Below are 26774 nucleotides of genomic sequence, written 5' to 3'. Positions count from 1 at the left end.
ATAAACAAATAAATAAATAAATAAAATATTATTACTAAAAAAAAATTTTTTTTAATGTTTATTTTTGAGACAGAGCATGAATGGGGGAGGGTCAGAGAGAGAGGGAGACACAGAATCTGAAAGAGGCTCCAGGCTCTGAGCTGTCAGCACAGAGCCTGACGTGGGGCTCGAACTCACAGACCGCGAGATCATGACCTGAGCCGAAGTCAGACGCTCAACCGACTAAGCCACCCAGGCGCCCCTATTTATTATTATTTTTAATGTTTATTTATTTTTGAGAGAGAGACAGACCGAGTGTGAGCAGGGGAGGGGCAGAGAGAGAGGAGACACAGAATCTGAAGCAGGCTCCAGGCTGAGCTGTCAGCACAGAGCCTGATGCGGGGCTCAAACTCACAAACTGTGAGATCATGGCCTGAGCTGAAGTCTGACGCTTAACCTGCTGAGCCACCCAGGTGCACTGACAATAAGTTATTTTCAAAAATCAAAACATTATATCTTTAGAGGTAAATTTTACTAGGATACATCTTTATATTGATCATCCATACATTTTCTGGTACATGATGTGCTCCTTCAGTCTGTTGATTAAAGTCTTTCCTCATTTCTGAAAAGTTTTCTTGAATAACATCTTTAAATATTTTTTGTTTCATTATTTCAGTTTCTTCAGAAGGGATACCATTTATGGATATGTTGCTCTTCCTTTGTGTTTCATATAATTTTCTAGCTAATCTTTGTTCTATTTTATTTTCCCCACTATTCTTGATTTGTCCTCTAGCTCACTAAAAAGGGTTTTTAGCAATTTCCCTTGTGCTGTTTCCAAGATAGTCTTGTGTATCTATGGTGGTTTTACTGTTTCCTACTTCCTTCCTGAGCTCTCCAGCTCATATTTTAATTTCTCCTGTTGACTTCCCCTATCTTTCCTGAGCAAATGCATCTTTCCTTGTTTTATAGTATTTTTTTTTTGTAAATTATGATATGTTTGATCACAGACTTTATCTTTTCTATAGCAATTTTTTTTCTGCTGTTGAGTCTTCACTGCCACTTGTTTTTCCTATTCTGTCCCCTTCCCGCCCCCCCCCCCTCCCCCGCCAATTTTTTTGTTTTAGGTTTTAGTTGGAGGAATTTTGTAATGATTTTGTGCTGGTTCCACCTTGACTTTCCATCATGTGAACGAGATGAGTTCCTCCATGAGTAGCTGTTTGTAAGAGGTTCATGTTAAGGAGTGGGCCTTAGACATTTTGCAGGCTAGCTGGAATTTTCCTTGGATCACACTCAGTTTATGACCCAGGTCATAATATTGAGTCCTTCTTCTTGACTATGCCTCTCTTCTTTTCGCAAAGGAGGCCCTTCTTTGTGATTCCTCAGTTATGCTTTTCCTAGATGTCATTGTCCTGTAAACTGTCCATGACTTAGGTTAATCATCAGTATATAAAACATACTCTAGTAACTCTTTTACCAATTTCGAAGAACTAAGTACACAATTTAAGACACTAAAACTTTTGCAGCATTTATGAGAAGAGACTCTAACATCAAAGTGTTGTCAAATAATCCATTTGATGGAGAGGATAGCACCCACCTTTTAAGAAAGAAATGTTTTTCCCTGCAATATTTCTTGTTGAGATTTAAGTTTTTCCACGTAGAATGTATCTATAGGAGTTCATCTAATAAAATATTTTTGATCAATACATTTTTGGACCAAAGGGTTCTTAAATTTTCAAAGATTAATGATATTCTTGATGAGCTTTTCATAAAATGAAGAAAAATCATTGATTTACAAGTCCTAAAAATTACCGAGTTTACATACTATTAAACCTGCTACAACATGTATTTTATACGTCCAGAGAGGCCAAGTGTTTTTACAGATTTTGTGACCTGGGACTTAAGTCTAGCTTTCTAGATTTCTAGTTCTTTATTTCCCTTACACCATCTGCCCAGTTCTGAACTTGGGCCACACAAACCTGAACTATTGGCAGGAGGGTTGGTGGGAGAAAAGTTTGATGGGAACAGTATTAGTAACTCTTTAATGATGTGTTATTAAAAGCACCTCTTCTTTGGGTCCTTTAATGAAAATTATAAGAGCTTTAAGAAAATATAAAGACTTAGGACCTAACTTTAGTAATCCAGAATATGTGGCAGGGCTTTCTAGAGTGGAATTGTTGGGGGGAACAGAGAGATTTTGAAGGATAGATAATAACTGATTAACCGTGGAAGTGGGATAGAATGATGAGCCTGGCAGCCATCACCTTTTCCTCTAGAAAAACACGGCAGGCTGAAGGAAATGGTCAGTTACTGGATAACAGTCCACGTGAGGGCCCTTGGGTGAACAGAATTAGGCCGTGTATAGTCTAAGGCATAACCATTCTTAGGAAATGATGCGTTTTGTTTTCTATGGCAATTTCCAGATCAAGATCTTTTATTTCACATGGAGTCCAGTAAGGGAGAAGTGACCATACTAAAGCCACGCAAGTTGTCTTTGGCATTTCTACCTCCTTTGGGATCCATTCCTCTGGGCCTGGCCTCCTCAGTTCCGCATTAAATGTCTGCATCTTTTCTCTGGGACCTGGTCCAGCTGACTATGACTTGATAATGCTGAATGAACATCATTACGAAGTTTGGAAGAGAAAGAAAATTCTCAACAGCCTTTCGACCAGTACAACAAATGTCAAATAGCTGTCCTAATTCGTTTTCTTTATCCACCTAACACCCATTCATCCATCAGTTACTAGGTGTAAGTTACCACGCTAGGTGCTGGGCATACAGTGGTGCAAAAGGCAACGTGTTCCTTGACCTCATGGACCTAACAGGCTGGTAGAGAAAGTCACGGCCACAGAGCCATGTGCCATACTCCCTGCTTTCTTTCCCTTCACTTTTGCTCCTTCTGGACAGCAGCCTCTTTTCCATAGGGAGAAAGAGAGAGAACATCAGCATTTCTTTAGTTTTGGGGACAAGAGCAGAGACTGAGAATGGTTTTCAAGAGCTCTGGAGGCTGATCCTTAGGCAAGGAGCAAGGGTGAAACAGAGAGGAAAGAACTCCTAAGAAGAAGGAGAGTGGAAGGGAAGGAGGGGAAGAAGAGAAAATGCTCACAGTAGAGCATGGGAAGGTAATGCCCGGTCCAACTCTTCATATTACTGAACATTTGACAGAAATAAAAGATATTCTAGTTGCTCAAATCCAGTTCTTGTTGAAAGAGGTGCTGTTTGCTTGGAATTTTGGTTATATGCCCCATCTTCTTGCTTCCTTGGAAGTCTGTCCTGGAAGTTGTGTTTGTCCCTTTAATCTGTGTTTCTAACAGCCAAGCAAGACCAAATTTGCTGTGCCCAGCCTGGAGAGCCTGGAGCTAACAGCCCCAGAAAGACAGGAAACCAGCATGGAGGTGTGGAGGGATGGGGGAAGCCAGGGTATCTTCTGACCTCCTCCGGGTCAGAGTAGGAGTGAAGGGCTGGCGGGGTCCTGATGGCTTCTGGGAGAGTCCTGGGCCTGCATCCACCCTGTCAGACCCAGGAAGAAGGTGCTGGATTAAGTTTCCTTTTCAGGGAGTACATCCCCCCCCCCCCCATTAAAGTGAAATTGGAACAGTCCTGGGGAAATGGGGCAGGTGTCAACAATCAAGAGACAAGGCTGTTTACACAACTCAGCCGAGGGGCCCTACGGGAGCGATAACCTGGATACCAGGAAAACTACTATTTTCTGGAAGAAGAGGTAGTCCCTTCAGGTCGGGGACGGGGATACGCACGCGACTCCCCCGCTGACAGGTGGACATGGGAGAAGGGCGGGCAGTTAGAAGAGAATCTCGGAGATGGGAGGCCAGAGGGAACTCTTGAGTTCGTTTCTCAGCCAGTAGGAAAAGATGTTTCGAGGGACAAGCCCCACCTTATGGTACCCTACTAAGCCCGCCGCAGGTAGGGCTAGGAGGGGCAGCCCTCCGCTCCAGGAGGGTGTGGGGCAGACGTTCACTTTACACTAAGTCTCTGGGTTTCGGCGGGAGGAGAAAGGGAGAAGCCAGGAGGGGCCAAAGAGGAGCGCAGGCCAGCCAGGCCGGCCCAGACCCGCTGGCAGTTCCAGCCCGGGGGCCGGGGCAGCCCGCGGGGAGCACAGAGCCCGCGCCGGGCGGTCCCCGAATCCACCCGCAGCCCGGGCGCCCGGTAACTCCGGGAGTCTAGCTCTCTAAGGGAACACGAGGCGGCGCCTGGCGCGTCCTGCGCATCCCCGGCCCCGAGGCTCCCAGGCTTTCTCTTCGCCACGAGGCCCCCCTCCCCCGGCCAGAATTTGACGCGAGCGCCGATTTTGGTGCAATGCGAATTAGCTCCAGTCGCCTAGTCGGGAGGGACCGGCAGGCTCCGGGAGCGCCAGAAGCGGGCCGGCGCTGCGGGCCGCGAGTCAACGCCCACCGCCACACGCATCCCCACCGCCGCCTCCCGTCGCCATAACAACCGGCCCCCGCCCGCCAGCCCCGCGCGGCCCGGGGACGCACCCGCCGCGGCCCCCGGCGCGCGGGGAAAGCGCCCCCGCCCTCGGCGCCGGGGATCCAGGCGCCACGCACTCCCGCCCCCACCGCGCCGCTGCGGAGCGCTACGCAGAGGCGCCCCCTCCCGCCGCCAGGGAGGAAAGCCCTCGTGCCCCTGGGACTTGACTGCAGAATTAATAAAGCTCCCCAAGGGGCTGGAGTCCTCTCGCGCGCTCCCCGGCACCCTGCACCTGCCCGGGTCCCCTGCACCTGCCCTCTCCAGGGCTCCAGGGCGCGCGAGGCCGCCAGCCCACGGCGGTGCCCCGCGCCCGGGGCACGGCGCTCCCGGGGAGCAGGACATCCCCGAAGGCGGCAGCGCGCCGGAGGCGGGGAGGCGGGAGGCGGCCGGGGCGCGCGGGGAGGGCGGGGAGCCCGCGGGAGGAGGAGGAGGGGGAGGAGGAGGAGGGAGCAGGGCGGGCGGCGGGGAGGGAGGAGAAGGGAGGCAAGAAAGTAGCAGAAAGTGAGGCTGGCAGCCGGCTGCAAAGGAGCCCGGCGAGCGGCGGCGGCGGCAGGAAGTCTGTGCCCGAGACCAGCAGAAATAAGAGCCAGGGAGGGACCGCGGCGGCGGCGAGAGTGAAAGAGGAAACTGCAGAAGAGGAAGCTCTTGCCGCAGCACAAAGTCTCCGGCTCCCGCGCCGAGCATCCCCACGCGCGCGCCCCAGCCCTCCCGGACAGGCTCGCCGCCGCCCCCTGCGCCCCGGTCGTCGGGCGCCCCCTCCTCAGCGCGCCCACCCCGGCCCCACGCGCCCGGCCGCGCCGCCTCGCCGCCCTCCGCGCACGCCGTCCTCGTCTGCCATGGCCCGGGAGAACGGCGAGAGCAGCTCCTCCTGGAAAAAGCAAGCTGAAGACATCAAGAAAATTTTCGAGTTCAAGGAGACCCTCGGGACGTAAGTGGGGCTCGGGGAGAAAAGGGTGGAGGTGCCAGCGGCCACGGGTGCACAGGCGGCTCCTGCCGCCACCTCCACTGCCACCGCGGCAGGAACAGGCTGGTGGCCGCGTCCTCATTGTCCGGTTCTCGGCTCCGCGGAGCCCCCCGCGTGTCCAACGCGTGGGTCTGCGTCCCCGGGGCGCGGGTGGGCACCGCTCCCGGGCGGGGGCGGGAGGAGCTCCGAGCTTTGGGGAGGACAGTCACCGGCAGGCGACTTTCCACTTCCCCTGACACCGCCGCCCTCTCGACTTCTTTCTCCCCACGCGTGACTGTGGGCTGAGCATGGTGGATATTAACGTTTACCTACCGGTCGTGTGCGTTTACTCACCGTGTGTGTGGGCGCACCGTGGAGAGGAGAGATGTGGTCACGAGAAAATGGGGCTTTGGCCATTCCCATTTCTGTCCTTCCATCATGTGTTCTTACGGAATCGACATCTGCACGTACTAGGTGTAGGCAAGACTTTGGATGCCGCGCGATTATGGAAGGGAAGAATTTCGCAGTGTTCTGGGTCACGTGTGGGCAGAGCCTTACCTGAGCGTAGGTCCATTTCACAGAGACTCAGCTGCACACGCTGGGGTGCGTGGCTCCAGGGAGGGTCTGTGAGTGTCTCCCTACAGGCGATTTCTCTCCAGGGCTGTTCTGTAGTCCAGTGCTGGTGGCTGTGGCTCAAGAAAGCAGAAATACTCCGAAGTCCATGGCGGGAATGCTCCAAGCATGTGCTGCTCAGTTCAGCTGCTGTTCCCTTTCTGCCCAGGAGTTGGTTTTTGTTTGTTTTGTTTTGAAGCGCCTCAGAATAGGTAAGGAAGCTGATAGTGAAAGAGAATCAGGCACTGCTGGGGTGAGTCTGAAGTTCAAGTTATGTTCTCCCCTCATGTGATCAGTATCTGTTGGTGATCAGCATCTGTCAGTATATATATTCTCTCACACACACATGTGCTATATGAACGGAACATTTTGCAGGGGTTCATGGAGGTGTTGATTAGGCTGGGAAGAGAAAGAGGAGGTGTTAGGTGAGATAAACCACTGTGTTCTTCCTTCTTTCCTTCCTCCCGCCCCCCCTTTACTTGCTTTTGTGGTTGGTTTGCTTTCCAGAACCACATTTTTCAAACCCAGGTGGTCTCCTGCCCCCTCCTTAGGGTGCCCCACAGTTGCTCAGTCATTTGCCCTCGCCCTCACCTTTGCAGTGGGTCCCCCAGATGGAAGTTGTGAAGGCAGCATTCCCAGCCTTGCTTCTGATTCCCAGGAAAGCACCCTGGCGAGGCCGAGAATAGGGTCTCCCAGCTGCTGTGCTGCACGTTAGGGAGGGCACCTGTGGGTACAGACGGTCTATCTTTGTTGGGATGAAAACAGAAAGGACTTAGACTTTTTCGTAAGGAGGGTCTTGGGACTGCTTCTCTCAGCCCGGCCAGTTAAGGGGTGAGTTTTGGTCAGAACTTTTGAAAATTGCTACTGAGGCTTATTGGGATTTGGGGTTTGGACACGGAGATGCTCAGGTTATGGAGAAACCAGAAGCATGCCCTTGCTTGTCATCCTGAGACCGGTTATGTGGCTGCGGATGAGAGGATGCCAGAGCGCGGAGTCTCATCATGTGGGAATGCCTTCCTTTGCATGGCGAATCCCCACCTGAACCCCTTGCTCTGGCCCCCCCTGCCCGCAGCCTCCATGGGGACAGAGGCATTTCCCCCTAACTGACTCCTGCTTTTCAGGAGAGCCCTGCAGCCGCACCTTTGCAGCAGCCTGGTGTTGGGGGGGGAGCGCTGAAGCTCAGCGAGCTGTGGCTTTATTGAGTGGCTCCTGCTGTAGCAGGCGCTGTTTGGGGGGGTGACTGTGGGTGGTTTTTCCTCCGTGAAGGATGGGGGTTTGCCTTCTGGTGCCAGAGAGACCAGTGGAGCTGCTGTGGAACAGTCTCTTGGACTGTGGTCAGGTGCCCGGTGAACTTGGGCATGGGTTTCTATTGGGGTCCCAAAGCTTTGCCTCCTGCCTTGGAAATAATTCTTTGGAAAGAAGCTTCCCAGTGAGGCCTGTGGTGCAGGCGTGGGTTCTAGAAGAGTCTAACACAAATAAGAAAATGGTCAAAATGTTTTTGTTCAATGACATAATAGTAGTCATCGTAGGTGACTTTCTTAAATGAATACCGTGTATCGGGTATTATTCTAAGTGTCTTACATGTATTTTACTCTCATAATAACCTTACAAGGTAGGTATTTGCTATTATCCCCAATTGGCAGATGGGAAAACTGAGGCAACAGAACGATTAAGTGACTTGCCAAGCGTGAGCTAGGTATTAAGTGTGGAACCTAGGCAGAATAACTCATTACAATCCCTATGGCATTGAGCCACTTTGTGGGTTATGTAACAGCAAATGTTTACTGATAATCTGATTTAACTTCAGTATTTGGAAAGCTAGCTTTAGTATTAATGCAAGGAAAACATAATTATGGGGTAACCTGTTATCTAAATACAGTAACATTTCAAAGGTCTTGGATAATCAGCATTATTTTGTCTCTTTGGACTTTCTAGCAGTCATGTGAAGTTTAGGATGCCTGTTTCACGCTGGGCCAGCTCCAGTGACCTTGGCCTGAGTCTAAATAGGGAGGTTGCTTCCAGTCCTGTCTGTGTAGATGTTGAGTCTGGACCCCTCTCCTGTTTGTAATGAAACCTACTGTCAGTCAGAGGCATCACTGATCACGATTGGGATTCATTTCCAAGGTATTCTACAGCTCCAGTCATTTTGTTTGTCACACCTTCCCCATATGTCTTCAAGATCCTAAGGCAGGAAAGCCCTGGCAGGAGCCAGACTGTCATCTTAGAGTGTTAAAATGCTTTTAAAATAAAGCGATGTAAAGGCCAGAGGAACACATTTGGCCAGACTTTGTAATCCGATACCTGGCTGCCTGATTCAGGTAACTTTCTGTGCAGAGTAGAACACTTACAGTTGAAGCCAAAGGGTCAAGCCATTTAGTTCACGTGGTCAGAGGGGCCTTGATGGGGACTGGGGGCCAAATGGGAGTGAAGACTGGCTCAGGAGGGTGGGAAAGAGATTAGGGGAGCCAGGGACAGCCTAGGTGAAGGGACCTGCCTTTGGGATTTGGGCCTGGGTTAGCTGATGTGCCTCTGAGTCAGGCCTCAGGAAGAACCTGCAACTCGTGGGCTGCCTGTAGCTTCCTTTGAAAGGAACTCCAGAACCTGAGATGGAAGACCTAAGCACTATTTATGAATCAGAGACGTGTTTTCAGGTCCTTGGCACACTGTGGGAGCAAATAAATGTTGTGTAACAGCAAATCAGGGATAGTGAGCATTTCTGTCCGCGCATTTGCTGAGGCCCTCCAGACCATCTCTAGCGGAGATGTCCTTCAGTGACTTCTGAAGTGAAAAAAATGATGCTGTGCCATTCGGAGAAGTATATGGATGGCAAGAAATCTTTGGTGTGGTGTCCAGGAAGTACCCCAGACTCATGGAAATCACTTCTCTAATTTTGATGCCATGGAAGCCATCTGGACAGAGAAGGTCTGAGTCCTTGGCATGACACAGAATGATTGTCCCAATTTCCTCCTTTCCTCTGGAGTATAGGAAATGGCCTGTCCTAGAAAATAGATCTTCATCTCTGCAGGGTGTGAATACATGCTTTTCTTATAGACTGAACATTTTACGGTGTTTGCTGTGATTGCTGTCTGTAGGGGGCTGGAACTGGCCATCATGGAGGATTGGAGCCTGGCTTTCAGGTATGGCTCAGCCACTAATAGGTTGTGTGGCCTGTGGGCTGCTTGGTCATTTGTCCACACCACTCTCTCCCTGTCTCAGCTTCCTTGTCTCTAAAGTCACAGGGGCAAGGAAGACAAGATGGTTTTCAAGTGCCCTTCCAACCCTGAGATTTTATGGCTCACCTGAATCAGGAAGGTACTTGCGTGGTTCTTTACGAGCCTTCCTGCATGGCTAGTGCAACTCATTTCTGTTTGGAGCGACATTTTTATGCCCAGGCTCGTAGCAAAGTGAAAACAGCTCAGGACAGGAAGTCTTATCCTACTTCATGTCAATAGCATAGTGTGTTCCCTTTTCCATCAAACGAGTGCCTGCTGGGTGCTGCTTTAGGAAGAGTATAAATAGAAATTTCCGTGGGGCAACCACTGTCTTTTCCCACTAGTATCATACTTCCATTCCTTATTCTGAAATTGCTCAGTAAATACACCTGTTGAGGACACAGGTGATTGACTTATCTGAAAGCCCCAGTGGGAACCACATTCAATGGTTCTTTTTTGGGACGTGTGTGTTGCGGGGGTGGGGTAGAAAGGCAAAGCGGCTTCAGGTGGTTTGTGTATTTGGCTGATTTTGTAGTATTTATTCTGGGATTACTCAGAATTTTAGAGTCTGGGAGAAGCATTTGGAAGAATATTAGCAAGAGGGAAACAGAGGTGGAAGTCCCTAGATTTCTCCCTGAGGGTGTCCCAGCTGCTGTGTTCACTTGTATTTCTCAGCTCCGTTTTGTTGTGAGGAGGATATACATTCAGCCGCTCGTTTGCTTAAAGATCTCTGTTGAGCATCTGATCTAGTCTGGGCTCTGTGTGTGGGGGTGTGGTGGCACATCGCTGCAAACAACAACGAAAAATGCCTGCCCTCTTGGAACTTACCTTCTGGTGAGGGGGCCTGGGAGTGAAAAAGATAAGTAAGTAAAATGTAGAGTGTGATGTGTAGTATACATGTGAGGGAAAAAAGCCAACCAAGGAAGGGTTTTATTTATTTATTTATTTAGAACTGTAAATGCTTATTCATTTTTGATAGAGAGACAGAGCACAAGTGGGGGAGGGGCAGAGAGAGAGGGAGACACAGAATCCGAAGCAGGCTCCAGGATCTTAGCCATCGGCACAGAGCCCGATGCGGGCTGAACTCCCGGACCGTGAGATCATGACCTGAGCCGAAGTCGGACGCTTAACATTTAACGGACTGAGCCACCCAGGTGCCTCAGGTGCTCCAGCAAGGAGCCATAATGATGGCTGAGTAGTCAGGGATGGCCTCACTAAGAAGCTAACGTGGGACGGCTGAAGGCAGAATGTTCCCATCAGAGGGAACAGCGAGGGCTGAGGGCTTGCCGGGGAGCTTGTCCAGTGTTCAGAGAGGTCCGTGTGGTTGGAAGTTGGTGGTTGGGGGAAGGGAGTGGGAGCTGAGGTAAGAGAGGCATGGGGGTGAGGAGATCGGGTTCCTCAAAGGGCCTTTGCAGGCCACAGTAGAAACTGCTTTTGCTCTGAGAGAAATGGGGGACATTGGAGGGTTTTGAGCAGAGGAGCACCTTGAAGTGACTTAGGTGTTTCCATCACAGAGTGATCTGTGTGCCGTGTTGAGGACCGTCTGGTGGTCTCCAGGGCAGAGATGGGGGGACCAGCTTGGAGGCCATTGCAATGATCCAGGTGAGAGACAGAGGTGGTTTAGAAGGGGGAACCTTAGCTACACAGGCTCCACTTCTCATCAGAAGTGGTTGGGTCCTCGATATTTTTGGAAGGGACAAGCAGAAAGGAATTGCTGTGGTTGGATATGAGATTCTCCAAGGATATGGGGTTGGAAAAATGGTGCCATTGGGTGGTTTGGGTCAGTTTATCCAAGGGTTTTCTGAGTGCCTGCTCTGGGAAGCTCCAGGAAACAGTTTAGAAGGTAAGCGCACGTCCTTCGGGCTTCTGGGCCCTCCCTGTGAGGGACTCCTGCATCCCCAGGTGAGTTTCCTTCCCTCTGAGCTTGTGTGGAAAGGGCTTTTGAAGGGCTTCCTCCTCAGTCACAGAGGGAAAATTGTGGCAAGCCGGACATTTTAGCAGCTGGGAGAACTGCTTAACTTTCTGGGAAAATGCTGGGTGTTGCCTGTAGAATTATCAGTAGGAAGAGCTAGCTCACCTGCACAGGTGGGCCTATGCACTATAACCCTCCCACTCGATTTGGCCATTTAAAGCCCAAACATTCCATGAAAAATAATAAACACAAGACTCTTTTCTACTCCTTTTTTTGGCAGGATGTTTTATATTTGGAGGGGAAAAGCCAGACATTTTTCTTGATTGGAAAAAAGGTAACAAATGCTAGTGTCCTTATTGATTAGTGTAGTGGGATTTGGGAAATTGCTCCTTTGGGCAGAGAGCTCATTCCAGAGGGGCTCGTAAGGACTGTGTCTCAAGTAGAACTTTTTGGTTTGAACTTGGCCACTGAATGGACAATAATTAGGCTTGGTAGGTGGACATTTGTGTCCCCTCAGGGGAGGATTTTAGGGGTTAATTTGTTGAGTTTTTCTTTGGCTGGGTCTCCATAAATCCCTTTAATCTTTCCTTTCCCCAAATAAATCTCCTTAATCCCCTTCAATCTCTTTCCTTCTCCTCCTCTCTCCTCTGGGACGGCTTAGGCATTGATCCAGTGGGGGATTGTCACATTTCTGATCAGCTTGCACTCACAGTGGCAGACCTCCACCCTCATGCCTCCCATTTCACAGGAATCGTCAGGGAGCCAGACCCCCCTGAGGACCCATATTTTTAATTGAAGAAGGAACTGCTTCTGGGTGACCAGCAGGAAGACTGGTATCCTGGTCAGTTGCCTTAAGTTTCTTTTCTGGCCCAAGATGGTCAGCCCAATGCATATGTAGCTAAAAGGGGAGGATCTGTGGGCTCTGGGAAAGATGCTGTCCTGATCTTTCTCAGTTCATGTTGCTTGTGTCCCTTTGACTTTCTCTGGTGCAGGAAACCACTTTTTCCCTGGGCTAGCTTTCATTAGATCCTGCTTGATTAAAAAGATGTTTATTATGCAGTATATGTATTATTCGGGCTCCATTCAGGCCAAAGGTAACCTTCAAATGGATGGCACAGGCCAAGTTCGTGTGATGGCACACCAAGTCCCTTCCACATCTCCAGCGATCAGCTATGTGTCTTGTGCTATTTTTCCTAGTTATTTCAGAAGGATTCAGAAACCGAGGGATTCTGTCTTTTGGATAACACCAAATCTTGAGGATCAGCTTTTATTATTTCTTTATTTAATTTATTTATTTTTAAATTTTTATTTATTTTTGAGATAGAGAAAGAGCATGAACGGGGGAGGGTCAGAGAGAGGGAGACACAGAATCCGAAGCGGGCTCCAGACTCTGAGCTGTCAGCACAGAGCCCAATGCGGGGCTCGAACTCATGGACTATGAGATCATGACCTGAGCCGAAGTCAGATGCTCAACCGACTGAGCCACCCAGGCACCCTGAGAATCAGCTTTTAAAACAGCATCCTTGGTGAGGCCAGGTAGGGGAGGCAGCGGGAGGCTGTGAGCCATAATGGAAGGGTGACTCCAGCCCAGCCGTTCCTAGCTGTACGCCTCTGGAGAGGTTCCTTAATTTTCCCGAGTTAACATGTAGTTGGACGTTGTTGCCTTGTGGGATACTTGTAAGGATTCAGTGATGTACATGAGGTGCCTGGCACATAATTGGGTTTAAGTAAACGGTAGCTGTCATCAGCTCTGGTCGCCATCAGCAGCTGTGGTTGAGGGGGACTGCCAGTGGCAATTCTGGGTACCTTGGGGAAGAACATGTCCGTATCTGTTGGAAATTGATTTTGGGAAGCTCTTGTTGCAAATATGCACAATGGTGCATACTTGACCTACTCCCCTCCCCCGTCCCAAGTTGATTTAAGAAACTACCAACAAGTCTTCCATCAGTCAGGAAGAACAATTGCTGGTTGTTTTGCACAGCACAGTAGTGAGTAGCTAAGTAGGTAGGCTCTGAGGTCACTGGGACACGAGTGCAGATCTTGGTCCTCTGCTTCCTAGCCATCTGGTTTTGGGCAAATTGGCCATTCTCAGACTCCTGTCCTCTCCCGTAAAATGGGATAAGACCAGCACATAGTCCCAGGGCTAGTCGTGAGGATTACATGAAGGTGCATGAAAACCACTTAGTGCAGGGCATGGCCTATGGATCTGTCTTGGTAAGTGCTCATTCCCTCTCATTAGCCCCTGGGGTGCCGGAACAGTGCTCCTCAGAGGCCGTGTGCACGAAGTTGGAGGGTCCATGGAGCCATTCAACATTTGCTTCCCAAAGGAGGGTGATGAGTTCATAGAGTGCTGGCATTAACCAAGAGACCCAGCCAGGAACGTCCTCCGGGCCAGCTCGGGTACTGGAGTGACCTAGTTTGCTGGATATCACAGGCTCTTTCCTTCCTCTGGTTATCTTATCAGCCTGGTCTCTGCACCTCTCCCTGCACCCTCAGCTGGGTCTCGTCTTGTGTTGTGTTTTAGCCTGTCCCTATCTGCATCAGCTTGTGCAACAGCTTTCCAGCGGCAGCTTCTGTCTTCTTCCCAAACAACACATAGGCTTCGGTGCGGCTGTGGCCCCGCTTTGGCTTAAACATGTTTTTCCTTTCTGAGAACTGCTTCAGTGTGTGGGCTTTGTTTCTTACTGAAAACACGTTTTGATTTGAGGACTTAAGTAATTTATTTGCAGTATGACAACACATCATGGAGTTGAGTAGTTTAAAATCGATATGTAATAGGGCGCCTGGGTGGCTCAGTCGGTTAAGCATCTGACTCTTGGTTTGGGCTCAGGTCATGATATCACAGTTCGTGAGTTCAAGCCCCGCGTTGGGCTCTGTGCTGGCAGTGTGGAGCCTGCTTGGGGTTCTCTCTCTTTCCCTCTCTCTGTGCCCCTCCTGCTCTCTCTCTCTCTCAAAACATTAAACTTAATAAAATCAATATGCACTGAGTTAATTTTGGTGGCAGAATATTTAAGAAATGGCAGCATGTATGTGTATATACCACATGGACATGTGTAACAGCTTATTTAAAAATCTCTTTGGGGGGATTGTTGGATGGGGTGTGGGAGAAGATCTCAAATGTTTAATTTCCCAGGTCTTAGGATGTCAGTGACAGTTGGGAAGCAGATGTCCAGATTGGGCAATATCCTCTGTCTTGACCTCTCCATTTGAGCCTTTTTGATGGCCAAAGTCTGGGGTGACAGCATACTGGGACCTCTGTAATGGGGTGAGCAGGGGGGTAAATGCCCTGACATCTCCACTTTTTGGGAGGACCTCTCTGTCTTTCATGACCACAGCACACATCACTGTAATTGCCTTCACACTGAATTGGATTTGGTGCTGTAACTGGAACCTTAAAGGTTTTTCCTCCCTTGCTTTTTAAGGCAGAATAATATTCCATTGTGTGTCTGTACCCCATTGTGTGTATTCATTCATCTGGCGGTAGTTAGTTGGAGTTATTTCCACCTTTTGGCTCTCATCAGTAGTGCTGCATGCACGTGGGGGTACACATATCTCTTCAAGTCCCTGCTTTCAATTCTTTTGGGTGTGTACCCAGAAGTAACATTGCTGGATTGTATGGTAACTCTATGTTGAAGTTTTGGAAGTACCACCATATTGTTTTTCACAGCTGTGTGGTGTTTTACAGTTGGCGAAATGTTTTTACCTGCGTGGTCCGTGGGCAGCAGTTACTGCCTTCATTTTACAGATAAGAAAATGGAGGTGCAGAGAGGTTTAATGACTCATGGGAAAAGGCTGCTGAATGGCAGGTAGTTATTTAAGTGTCTTCTGACTCCCAAGTTCAGTGCCCTTTCTCCTGTGTCACATGATTTACAAGTTGGTGGGGTTGATGGGAATAGAGAATATTAACAAACTAATAAGAAATACCTCCCTTTCTGTGGATGCATTATAGAATGGCAAGGAGATAGGCTCTGATTTGTGACAATTGCTGATTTCCATGGTGTAAATACTCCCACATGGAACAGTTTCAAGCTCCCCATGGCTTAACAACCTACTGCAGAATTCTCCAGTCAGGCTCTTACGAGTGGGTATGAGGTGACTCCAGCAAGCCAGTGAAGGAACTAGGGTCAGGAGATCGGAGTGAGTCCTAGCTCTGTCACTAGAGAACTGCGGAATCATGATATTATCCCCTCTACGTCTTGATTACCTTGTTTGTTAAATGGATAATTAAACCTGAATTACACCTGCTTACATTACAGATCTGTTGTTAAGTCCCAAATGAGATAAGGCATGTGTGGTAAGGCCTTATACAAATAGAATGTATTATTATGTTATGAGGATTATAGCTTTAAAAATAGTCCTTTCTCATAAATGTTAGTATCACATACATTCTTTGAAACCTAGGTATCATCTTTTGGGCAGTGTTCCCGTAGAAGTTGTCAACGTTGACTCAGGAAACGTCAACAAAAACTGAAGTTTCATAGTATAGTTTAACTGGCTCTACTCAGGTGCATGTTGTTTTTATTCTTAATGTTTGATTGGTACCTTAAAAACCTCAAAAAAAAGTATAAAAGCAACATGTCTTCCTAATAGAGAATTTGAAGGGTCTGGAAGAGTGTCGTAAGGAAGGCCGTAAGAATTGTCTGGATGGGTCTTGGGTAGTCGGTCTCTGGAGGGGGTGAGGAAATCTCAAGAGACGCCCCGGAGGTCAGCTGCTGGGGCTAGGGTCCGGCTGTGGTTATTTACTGATTGGTTGAAGATATTTCATTATTTTACCAGCTGGGCTGGTGGACCCACTGTGCACAGGTTGGGTATCTGCTCTGGATATAGGGGGTGGTGGTCTTTGTTGAGTGCTGTGGGTGTCTGATTATTTGCATTAGGTTGTTGTTGGTGTGGGGCAGGGTGGGGCGGGTGAAGGGTGTTCTTGGGGTTATGGTCCTGATCTCATCTCTGCCCTCATCCGCACCTCTGAACCTGTACACTGGCTGCAGGGGGTCAGGTGCTGGTGCTCACAGAAGACCCTGTTCAACAGACATCTGGTGGGCTGCTTATACATGTGGGAAGAAAGAGCTAAAACTATATCCAAGTGTGGCTGACGCTCCCTGGTTGGGGTAGGACACAAGAACCTTGGCTTCTCAGGTACTTCACGATATAAAATAAAAACTGTTTGCTATAGACCGGATGTTTTTGTCTCCTCCCCACCCAGTTTTATGTTGAAACCTAACCTTCCATGTGGTGGTACTAGGAGGTGGGGCCTTTGGGAAGGGATTAGGTCATGGGAGGAAGGCCCTCGTAGGGGATTAGGTCTCTGGTAAAAGAGACCTACCCTGGGGGGCTCTGTGGCCCTTCCGACTCTCGAGGGCACAGCAGGAAGGCGGCCATCTATGAAGCAGGAAGTGGGCTCTCACCGGACCCCGAGAGTCTGCCCACGACCTTGTCATGGACTTCCAGTCTCCAGGACTGCAAGAAGTAAGTTTCTATTGTTTATAAGCCACCCAGTCTATGGCATTCTGTTACCATAGCTGAAAGGGACTAAGACCTTACACACAGAGTCCTGCCTTCTGCCAAATGGCTCACAACAAAACCAAGCCAAGCCTCTCTTTAGAACATGTTCACAGTGTGTTCACAATGAACTCATTTTTTTTTTTTAATAGAGAACAGGGGAGGGACAGGCGGAGGGCAGGAGGGAGGGAGAGAGAGAGAGAGAGAGAATGAGAGAATGAGAATCTTAAGCAGGCTCCACGCTCAGTGCAGAGCCTGACGCTGGGCTTGATTCCATGATCCTGGGATCGAATCGAATGACATGAATCGAAATCAAGAGTCAGCCAACTGAGCCACCCAGGCACCCCCACAGTCCACTCATTCTTGCAGTCAGAAGGTGAGGTCTTTCTAACTTGAAGGGATACCGGCCAGGCCGCTCTCATTGGTGGGCTGCCCGAGGTCCCACAGTTGGTCTGGACCACATCTAGAGTGTGGATGTCATGTTATCCCTGCTGATGGTGACAGTGAACATGAGAGGCACCGTACCATCCCCATCAACACGACGAAAGTAACCAGAGAAGAAACCGTCCGCGTTAGAGGTTTCTCACTTCAGCCGTTGTTTATGTTCCTGGAGCCTCAGTGATGCACTTTGTAGGTGTGCAAGGTGAGCTCCGGAGAGAATTCAGAGCTGGGAACACTGCTGCTGCCTCTGCAGGTTTTCCTCTGGCCATGCTGTGGCTCCCTGGCCGTGGGGGTCCCCAGGTGGGGGAGAGGGAGCCGCATTCAGAGACCTGAGAGCAGAGTGGGGGCTCCTGTGTCCCTACAGGGGCTCGCTGGCAAAGCCCCACATCAGGAGCCTGTGTGGAGGCCACTGGCTCAGATGAGATGCCCCACATTTCATCAGTGTTTGTTGAGTAAATGAATGGATACGTGGAGTAAATGGAGCCCTGGCATTGATTAGATTAAGGAAGTGCAAATCCTAACTGCCATTTACGAGTTATGAGACTTCAGCAAATTGTATAATCTTTCTGAGCTTCTGTTTTCTGATATTTAAGTGGAGATAACAGTACCTACCTTTCCAGCTTGCTGTGGGGTCGTGTTGTAAAAAAACAGGAGATACAAGACATGTTGCATATTACAGGTGATAAGAAAAGGGGCACTTACTTGGTTTTTAAGTAAATACATGTTAAATTCCATCATGTGATTTTTTTTCTTTTTTTTTAAATTTAAATTTAAATTAAATTTAAATTTATTTTAATGTTTATTTTTGGGACTGAGCACGCATGGGGGAGGGCCAGAGAGAGAGGGAGACACAGAATCTGAAGCAGGCTCCAGGCTCTGAGCTGTCAGCATGGAGCCCGACGTGGGGCTCAAACTCACGGACTGTGAGATCATGACCTGAGCCGAAGTCGGATGCTTAACTGACTGAGCCACTCAGGCACCACTGTCATGTACTGATTGAATAGACGGCTGTTAAGCTCTTACATGTGGCTGCTGCTGTACCAGCTGGGGCTTCGGCGGCAGATGTGAGATGCTGTCCCCCGTGTCCTAAATGTATGCAGCCGTATTCTAGTCTCTGTGCCCTGCTCCTGTGGTGTCTCCTGCTTCCATCACCTTCCCGTTGGTTCCGCAGGGTTCTCCTTCAGTCCAATCTCTTCCGTCGAGAGGCCCTGGACATAAGAAGCCTACTGGGGGGCTTCTCTGTCCCTGTTCTTCAGTCTTGGGCTTAGACTGCGAAGGGTCTGTTGTTCCAAGGTTTTTCTTTCGCGAGAGTTTTCTCTGCTGGAACTGCCAGCTCTTTGAGAGCAGGGGACATCTCCCACATGTGACGTCCCTGAATCGCCCACAGTAACCTTGCACACTGAGCAACAGATGGAGGGTGTGTTTGGTTCAGTTTTAAAAATCCCGAGTCGTGAAGTTGTCTCAGTCCTTGCTCAGGAAGCTGGCTTTCCTAAATGTTTTCATTACTGGTAAGCTCTTCGGGATGTTCTGTCCCAATTTTGTCCCCCCTCTGGATTTCGTCTCTCTGGATGGTCACCACTTTTCTGCATGTGGATTAGTCACTGGTGGATTAGCTGGGGTGAACTTTTAATCTGTGGGGCTTTTCCTGGCTTCCTCCCTTAGCCTGTTGGCAGGTTCTTTCTGTTGGCCGCCATCGGGACTGCACTCCGGGAAAGGAAGAGTTGTCAGGCTCCGAAACCAGAGTCTTCCTCAGTAGGATGGCCCCACGCTACATATCAGTGAAGTTTGCATCATTATCCGCTCTGTTGGTTGGGCACCACAATTAGCTGTGTCCTGTGCTGTCCTTTTAAATACTATTTTCTGTTCCTTCTTGAGATATCTCACCTCAGACATGGCTTGTTGGTAGTCTTGAGATCACTCATGGAAGCAAGGCGTAGTTGGCTTTTTTCATCTTTCCCTTGCAAATCGGGCCTTTAAGGGCTTTATGACTTTTTTTCCTGCAGGCCAGTGTGTCTAAAATCCAAAGACGAACCCGTGGCTGTAGTAATCAACTGCATCATTTTTCTTCAGAAGCTGTGATGTCTGCAGAACTGAGGATAGGATGAGAACTTTCTGGGCATGCACAGTAGTATTCCCCTGATGTTTTCCCCCCTCAGAATCTATCAAACCCTTTGTCTCAATGTCCCAGATTTATTGACTCTTGAGGTAAAAGTTTTCTTTGTTCTCGGTACCTGGGCCAGACCTCCTGAGTGAAAAAAATGTGCGTGTTTTTTCTTTTTCTTTTGCCAACACCTACTTTCTGAAAGTACTAGATTTTCTGAGGAGGTTGCCAAGGCTGGCATTCATGCGAAGGTGTGGAGGTGGTTTGAAAAAGAATAATAATGGCTACCGTATTTCAGTATCTGCTGGGCAAGGGATACTTGGCTGGACACTTGACCGTTTAATTTGTCACTAACCTGTGTGTTACGTACTGTTTGACAGTTGAGAGCTGACTGGCCCCAGGTCACGTGATTCATAAGTCACAAGACAGAGATTGAATTTCTTCTGGCTGAAGAAGCTTCTGGAAGCTTCACAAGTGCTCAGACTGAGGTGGAGCAGGCTTCTCCGGGGTGTGTCCTAGGAATCTGCACCACTTGGCATGGTCCCGGGGGCGCTGGCAGGGAGACTTGTGTGCCCTGTGTATCATGACCATTGTCGTTGAGTCTCCAGAACTTCACCTCATTTCAGGGATGTGTTGGAGGCCGTGCCTTCGTGCTGGAGCTGGGAAGTCGTATTGTGTTCAGTGTGTGGGTGAGGAGCCGGGGACTTGGGGATCTGTGACCTGGCTCGTGCTCCTCAGGAACCTCTGTACCGAGAGGATGGGGCCTAATAACTGATTTACAGGTTAAGGATCCGTTTTGTCATTGGGCTGCTATTTCTGTACTGGTTAAATGAAGAAGATAATTTTTTAAATGTTTTATTTATTTTTAATAATTCTTTAAAAAAATTTTTTTTTTAACGTTTATTCATTTTTGAGACAGAGAGAGACAGAGCATGAATGGGGGAAGGTCAGAGAGAGAGAGGGAGACAGAATCTGAAACAGGCTCCAGGCTCTGAGGTGTCAGCACAGAGCTCGACACGGGGCTCGAACTCGTGGACTGCGAGGTCATGACCTGAGCCGAAGTCAGGCGCTTAACCGACTGAGCCACCCAGGCGCCCCAATGTTTTATTTATTTTTGAGAGCGAGAGAGAGAGAGGGAGGGGCAGAGAGAGAAGGGGACAGAGGATCTGAAGCGGGCCCCACGCTGACAGCAGTAGGCCCAGGTGGGGCTCGAACTCACAAACTGCGAAGTCATGACCCGAGCCAAAGTCAGAAGCTCAACTGACTGAGCCACCCAGGCACCCCGAAGATAACTTTTAACACACCCAGAAAACCCTGAGATTTCAAATTAGACTGTTTGCAAAAGAAAAAAAATAGAGTGCTCACCCCAGGGCTCTGGCAAACAAAATGTAGTGTTCTCTGGAACTTACAAAATACACATCATGTATAGCTTAGGTATCCATTAGCAAAAGGTCATGCAAAATTCAGGCAGATATCCCAAAATTCAGATCAAATCTGGTTTATTAATTGAAATGGCTAAGATGTGCACAGTATGATCTCTTTCCTTGTCCCTCCTCCATGAGCTGGTGTTGAGCTGGTTACCAAGTGGCTGTCCAGCTAGTAGGGGACAGATACTGTTACATTGTTTACTCCCAACTCAGTGTCCTTTCCTCACTGAAATTTTTTAAAAATTGTTTTTGCTCTGATCCCACTAATGTTAACTATTTCCCCTTTCTTGTTACAAAGTATTCTAAGTGCTTTTCAAAAGTTTATTAGATGAGAGTTAACTTTTTCTCAGGGCTTGGTAATTTTAAAGTCATTTCTCACTGTGCACTCAAGGCCTCATCATGTATGACGTAACTCAGATGATTTCTTTATATTTTCACTAGTTGGAAAATATCAGGAGGGAGCCAATATTTAATGGAAATATTAAAAGTTTTGAACACCTGCTGTATTAAGGAAGACGTGCCAGTGTGCTATGCGATGTTACTCATTGTTTCTCTTCAGGATATGTTTTGAAATCTGTTTCTCTAATGATTTATATGCAGGATGACCTTTTCCCGCTGTTACAGGCAACATCTCAGCCTAAAGAAGCAGCGAGGCTTTATCTTGTATTGAGTTCACATCCAGAGATAGCAGGAGCCAAGCTGTTTAACATTCCAGTCTGAGGTTCTGAGTTTGCATGCGTTTCCTTCTGGAGAAGGCATCTGACACACGCAGCTGAGCTCACAGGCCATTTCGCAGCCGAAGAGGCCTCATTCCTTTGGACTCCAGAGTGACCTCTGTGCTCCTGCACACTGATGCCTTCTGGGGCCAGCTTCCGGGTGTGCGAGCTTCACAGTCACACAGTTACGTGGGCTTCTCCCTCTCTCTTGAAATTCTCAATATTCTTTGAACAAGGACTCCCCTCCCCCTTCCTCCCCATTTTCATTTTGTACTGGGTTCTGCGAGTTACATAGCTAGTCTGACCCCTTTTAATTATAAAATTTTCCCCTCCACCCTTTCAGCCTGATGTCAAAGGGGTTTTACTGATTGATTCAACTTTTCTTAGGGTTACTGGTTAAAAAAATTTACTGAATACTAGGGGCGCCTGGGTGGCTCAGTCGGTTATGTGGCCGACTTCGGCTCAGGTCATGATCTTGCCGTCCGTGAGTTCGAGCCCCGCGTCAGGCTCTGTGTTGACAGCTCAGAGCCTGGAGCCTGTTTCAGATTCTGTGTCTCCCTCTCTCTGACCCTCCCCCGTTCATGCTCTGTCTCTCTCTGTCTCAAAAATAAATAAATGTTAAAAAAAAAAAAATTAAAAAAAAATTTACTGAATACTAAAGGTATCGGATACTTGGGGAAATGCTGTATTGTGATATCCTGAGTGGTAAACACTACTCAGGTATGGGCACATATTTTTGGGTATATAAACAAATCTCAGGGCGCCTGGGTGGCTCAGTCAGGTTAAGCATCTGGCTCTTGATTTTGACTCAGGTCATGATCTCACAGTTGGAAGGATCGAACTCTGTGCAGACAGTGTGAAACCTGCTTGGGGTTCTCTCGCTCCCTCTTCTTTGCCCCTCCCCTGCTCATGTTCTTTCTCTCTCTCTTTCTCTAAATGAATAAACTTAAAAAAAAATCTCTGAGGCACTACTTTGCAAAAATTTGAGGTATTCCTAAAATGCTGTGGCCTGCAGGCTTTCTCAGCATTATAATGGATTTTTTTTTTTTTTTAACAGCTTTATTTACAGTTGAAAACTTAAACAGAAAATCTTAGGTTCTGAATCTGTGACACTTCCAAGGTCTCTTGCTCAAATGGGATGGCAGCAGACAGGGAAGAAAACAGGGGGGCCAGTGCAGATTATCTTACTCAAGAGCGTCACCAAGAGCAAGGGAAGGCCTGAGCAGTTTTGTTCTGTACCTCATTTCCCTGCACTGTGAGGTCACCACGGGCAGCTTGGGCTTACTGTTAGGGCCTGTGGGAACATTCTCAATCTTTCGCACCACTAGCCTGCCAATGATGTTTCCAAACACCACCTGCTTCCCATCCAGCCAATCTCAATTAGAGCAGGTGATGAAGACCTGGCAGCCATTTGTACTGGGACCGCTGTCTGCCGTGAAGGCAGGCCTGGAGCTGTGTCTAAGTTGAAAATTTCACCTGCAAATGGCCCCCGGTGAATACAAGGCACTCCAGGGTGCTCCGTCGGTTAAACATTGGACCCTTGATTGTGACTCAGGTCATGATCTCACGGTTGTGAGCCTCTGCGCTGGGTGTGGAGCCTGCTTAAGATCCTCTCCTTACCTCTCCCTCTGCCCCGCCCTCACTTGTGTGTGCGCGTGCACACACGTGTGCTGTCTCCAAACAAACAACTGGTGACTCCAGTGCCATCTCCATTAACAAAATCCCCACCCTGAATCATGAAATCCTTTATGATCCTGGGGAAGGTGCTCCCCTTGGTATCCCATCAGAACCCCATCTTTTCTATAACCCAAAAGAAAGAGATTTGGAACGAGGACAGGTAATCATAGGCCTCTCCAATTTACCGCATACTTGAGCCAAGGGACTCTCCCGAAGTTTCCAGTGCAGAACTGCCTAAAATTCTTGGCCGTCTTAGGCACAACGTCTGCAAAGCGCTCAATCTTCATGTGGCCAGCTTCCTGGCCGCCAGTGCTGACATCACAACATAATGGGTCTTATAAGTAGGTCATGGTCTGTGGATGGGGATCAGCCCTCCCTAGGCCTGATTCCTGGCTCTCCTACCCACCAGCGTTATGTGTGTGGAATGTGGAGTCTCTGTAATTCAGAGAATGGAGATAACAATGGCACACGTTGTCTGAGATTGCTAAGAGGTTTCGGTGAGCTGAGGTATGTAAGTTGTTTTTGTTTTGTTTTTTGTTTTTTTGCATAATTCCTGGGGTATAGTAAGTGCTCAATAAATGTTAGCTGAAATCACTTCATTTTGGGCCCATTTTTGCCACTCAGATTCATGGCCAAGTATGACACCTTTCACTCCCAGTTTGATAGCTTTCAAAAATGTGTCCTAACGTGAATGGGTCAGCATAAATCCTTTAGGAGAACTTTGAAAAAAGGCAAAAAGAAAAAAAAAAGGGTGTTTTGAGATGTTGTCCTTGCCTATGAAGGGCAGGGATTGCTAGGTTTCCTGTTAATTGATGAATCAAAGTGTAGCCAGAAATAATATTTGGAGTGTCAAGCTGAAAAGAAGGAAGAATGTAGTTAAGTGTGCAACATGCACATGTACACACACACACACACACACGTACACCCTAGGATATTATAGGCCATATGGATACAAAAATGAAAAGGTCACAACCGCTCCTTTCCTCAAGGAGGTCTTAGAAGGTACTCTTTCATGATATTTGCTACACGGCCCCGCAGAGCTAGAGAAAAACGGAGGCATGGACTCATGTGGTTTCTTCTCTGATGTGACAGTTCACGGGCCATGCACCCGCAGTGTCTGTGGGCTGGCATTGCAAGGAATGCTGGGAGAGGGGTCCAAATGGGAGCAAGTGAGTGTTTGGCCTGGGCAACTGTAAGTGGGGGTGGGTTGGGAGCAGGGTGGTGAGGAGGCAGGTCTCGTCTCAGATCGGGTGAAACCCTTTTCTCCTCACCCCCGAGACCAGCAGAGCACATATTGTAACGCTGTTCCAGCTGCCAGTTAAGCCGATACATGGTTTCAAGTGTGAGATCGGCGTTTGTAATGCTGCGAAGCTTCAGTCACACTTGTGGCCCATTTTATGTCATAACTATTCAGTTTGACAACAGAAAGCCTGAAGAATCCTTCCTTTTATGAAGCAGATAACATAATGGCACTTTGGCTTTTCATGCGATTATTGCTTTCATAAAATGGATTGACTTTTATCATGGTGCATCGAAATCAGCGCATTTTTAAAGAGCATTTCTTAGCTAAGGTAAGGCTCATGTATTTGGTAATGATATAATCAACCAGCTGGTCATTTGCCCATTTCTTTTGGTTGAAAATGAGCGGTTTGAGGTTCAGGTGAAAACAATTAAAGGTAAGTGCCTTGTGAAGTCACAGGTGCATTTTATGTATTTCTTCCATTTTGATTTAATTGAAGGCCTTCATCTTTAGACTTTAGGGTAATAAAAAGGAGGGGGAAGTGAAAAGAACTAGCTGTACCTTCAAAACAGTTGTGCAAAGGAGGTCACTTTTGTACATACACGGAACACCAACAATGGGCCCAGCACCTCATGAAGCCACAGAATTAATGCTGCCCTCTCCCTGGTGTGCTTGGAACCAGAGTTGGACAAATGTGAGAAAATCCTGCATCTCTCTTTCTTTAAATTTTTAATGTTTATTTATTTATTTTGAGAGAGAGAGAGACAGAGCACGTGAGCGGTGGAGGGACAGAGAGACACAGAATCCGAAGCAGGCTCCGGGCTCTGAGCTGCCAGCACAGAGCCTGACGCGGGGCTTGAACCCACGAACTGTGAGATCATGACCTGAGCCGCAGTTGGGTGCTAACTGACTGACTGAGTCACCCAGGTGCCCCAATCCTGCATCTTTCTAGGGGAAATCCTGGGTAGCATTTCTTAAATGGGTAGTAGGAAGAAGTGAAAAACATGCCGTGGTTGTGATGTGTTTTGTTTTTTTTTTGTTTTGTTTTGTTTTTGATGAAACATGTCATTTGTCACGTTCCTCTGGTAACCAGGCTCAGCCCGAGTCTGTATCACACAGTCTTCACGTGGCCTTTGAGCAGATGTAGGGACGTTTTGGATTTTCAAGGTTCAGAATGTTGGCTCTGGAGAGGGCCTTGTGAAGAACATCTTGTTCTTTGATCGGGTTGAGAAAACAGAGGCCCTGGATGGTTGGGGGCCTTCCCCAGGGCCACACGGCAAAAGGTGGCAGATTCAGTGTAAACAGAGTTTTTGTGTGCAGAGGCCTCTTTCCATGATGGCTCTGGGATCACAGATGCTCAACCTTGGGGCACCTGGGTGGCTTAGTCGGTTAAGCATCTAAGCATCTAAGCATCGGCTCAGGTCATGATGTCACAGCTCATGAGTTGGAGCCCCGTGTGGGGCTCTGTGCTGGCAGCTCAGAGCCTGGAGCCTATTTCAGATTCGTGTCCTCCCCGCCCCTCCCCTGCTCGTGCTCTGTCTCTCTGAAAGATAAACATTTAAAAAATTTTAAAAAACCCCACAAAGGCTCAACATCTTCAGGGACAGAAATGCATGTAGGCTCTCTTTCCAAATGAATAAACATAACTGAGACCTTCCTTCTTCTTGTCCTACTTTTGATTGCTTATCAGGCTCTCAGGGAGGCCTAGGAGTGTGGTAGTCTGGAGACCCTGTCTCAGCTGTTGTGAGAACTGAGTGAACTGACAAGAGGTGAAGTTCTTAGCACAGCCCTCCCTCAGAGTAAGCGCTCAGTCACCGTGAGCCATTACTGTCCAGAGCTACAGGACACAGGGGAGCAGGCCTTATTACCACGTGGCCTTTGTCCCTTGGTGCCAGCAGCCTGGCTCTCCTGCCTCAGGGGGCTGCTTTTGTTTCGGGAGACCAAGTGTAGAAGCCCGTCTGCTAAATTTTTGTTGGATTGATTTCTGTCATTGCTCGATGAGCTTTCCAGACAGCCCTGTGAGCGTGTGCATGTTTTATGCATATAATAGATACTTGATACTGCTTAATTAAGTTTTGTGTTGCCTTCTGGAAAGCCAGTGGCTCAGCCAAGCCCAGCACCTGGGCATGGGAGGCGTCCAGCCTCAGCTATGGGGGGAGCACCCACCGGTATCTGGGAGGAGCTCCTCTCCTCTGCTATGTAGCAGCTAGACCTCCACTCCCTTGGGTTTCCCCTGCTTGCCAATGTGCTAACCTTTCTGAGACAGGAACTTGTTTCAGGTGGATCCAGTTTTCACAGTGAGGAAAATCTATTGTCTTGAGGCTCATTGTCCAGCTTTCAGAGGACGGAGCCGACCTCTCAGGGTTGATTAGAATCACAGTCCGATCGCAAGGCTGTGGTGTGGCGCACACGCAGAACTGGCCCGAGTTCACCTTCACGGCGTTGGGCAGTTTTCATCATCATGTGAATCGGACGATTTCAGATGTGCCAATTAGCCTGTGTCAGGAGCATGCTGAAATGGGAGGAACGAGGA

The 26774-nt window shown here is 48.4% G+C and overlaps 1 protein-coding gene across 4 annotated transcripts in view; it reads left to right on the top strand.

Annotated features, from left to right (window-relative positions):
• Positions 1 to 3579: 3579 nt before the first annotated feature.
• CAMK1D (calcium/calmodulin dependent protein kinase ID) overlaps positions 3580 to 26774 on the top strand; it is a 431007-nt gene continuing 407812 nt past the window's right edge. The window contains exon 1 of one of the 4 annotated variants that reach the window (XM_053894728.1): positions 3580 to 3697. In XM_053894728.1, coding sequence (XP_053750703.1) covers positions 3585 to 3697 — 113 coding nt within the window. In that variant the 5' untranslated portion in view covers positions 3580 to 3584. Of the gene's footprint in view, positions 3698 to 4912; positions 5390 to 6120; positions 6229 to 26774 lie in introns of those variants that run through there. The other 3 variants (XM_019460777.2, XM_019460776.2, XM_053894729.1) reach the window with 3 other exon arrangements.

This window comes from Panthera pardus, unplaced genomic scaffold (assembly GCF_024362965.1).
Source record: "Panthera pardus isolate Hobbes unplaced genomic scaffold, ASM2436296v1 HiC_scaffold_6, whole genome shotgun sequence".
Taxonomy (NCBI): Eukaryota; Metazoa; Chordata; class Mammalia; order Carnivora; family Felidae; genus Panthera; species Panthera pardus.
This window is presented reverse-complemented; position numbering and strand designations above follow the sequence as displayed.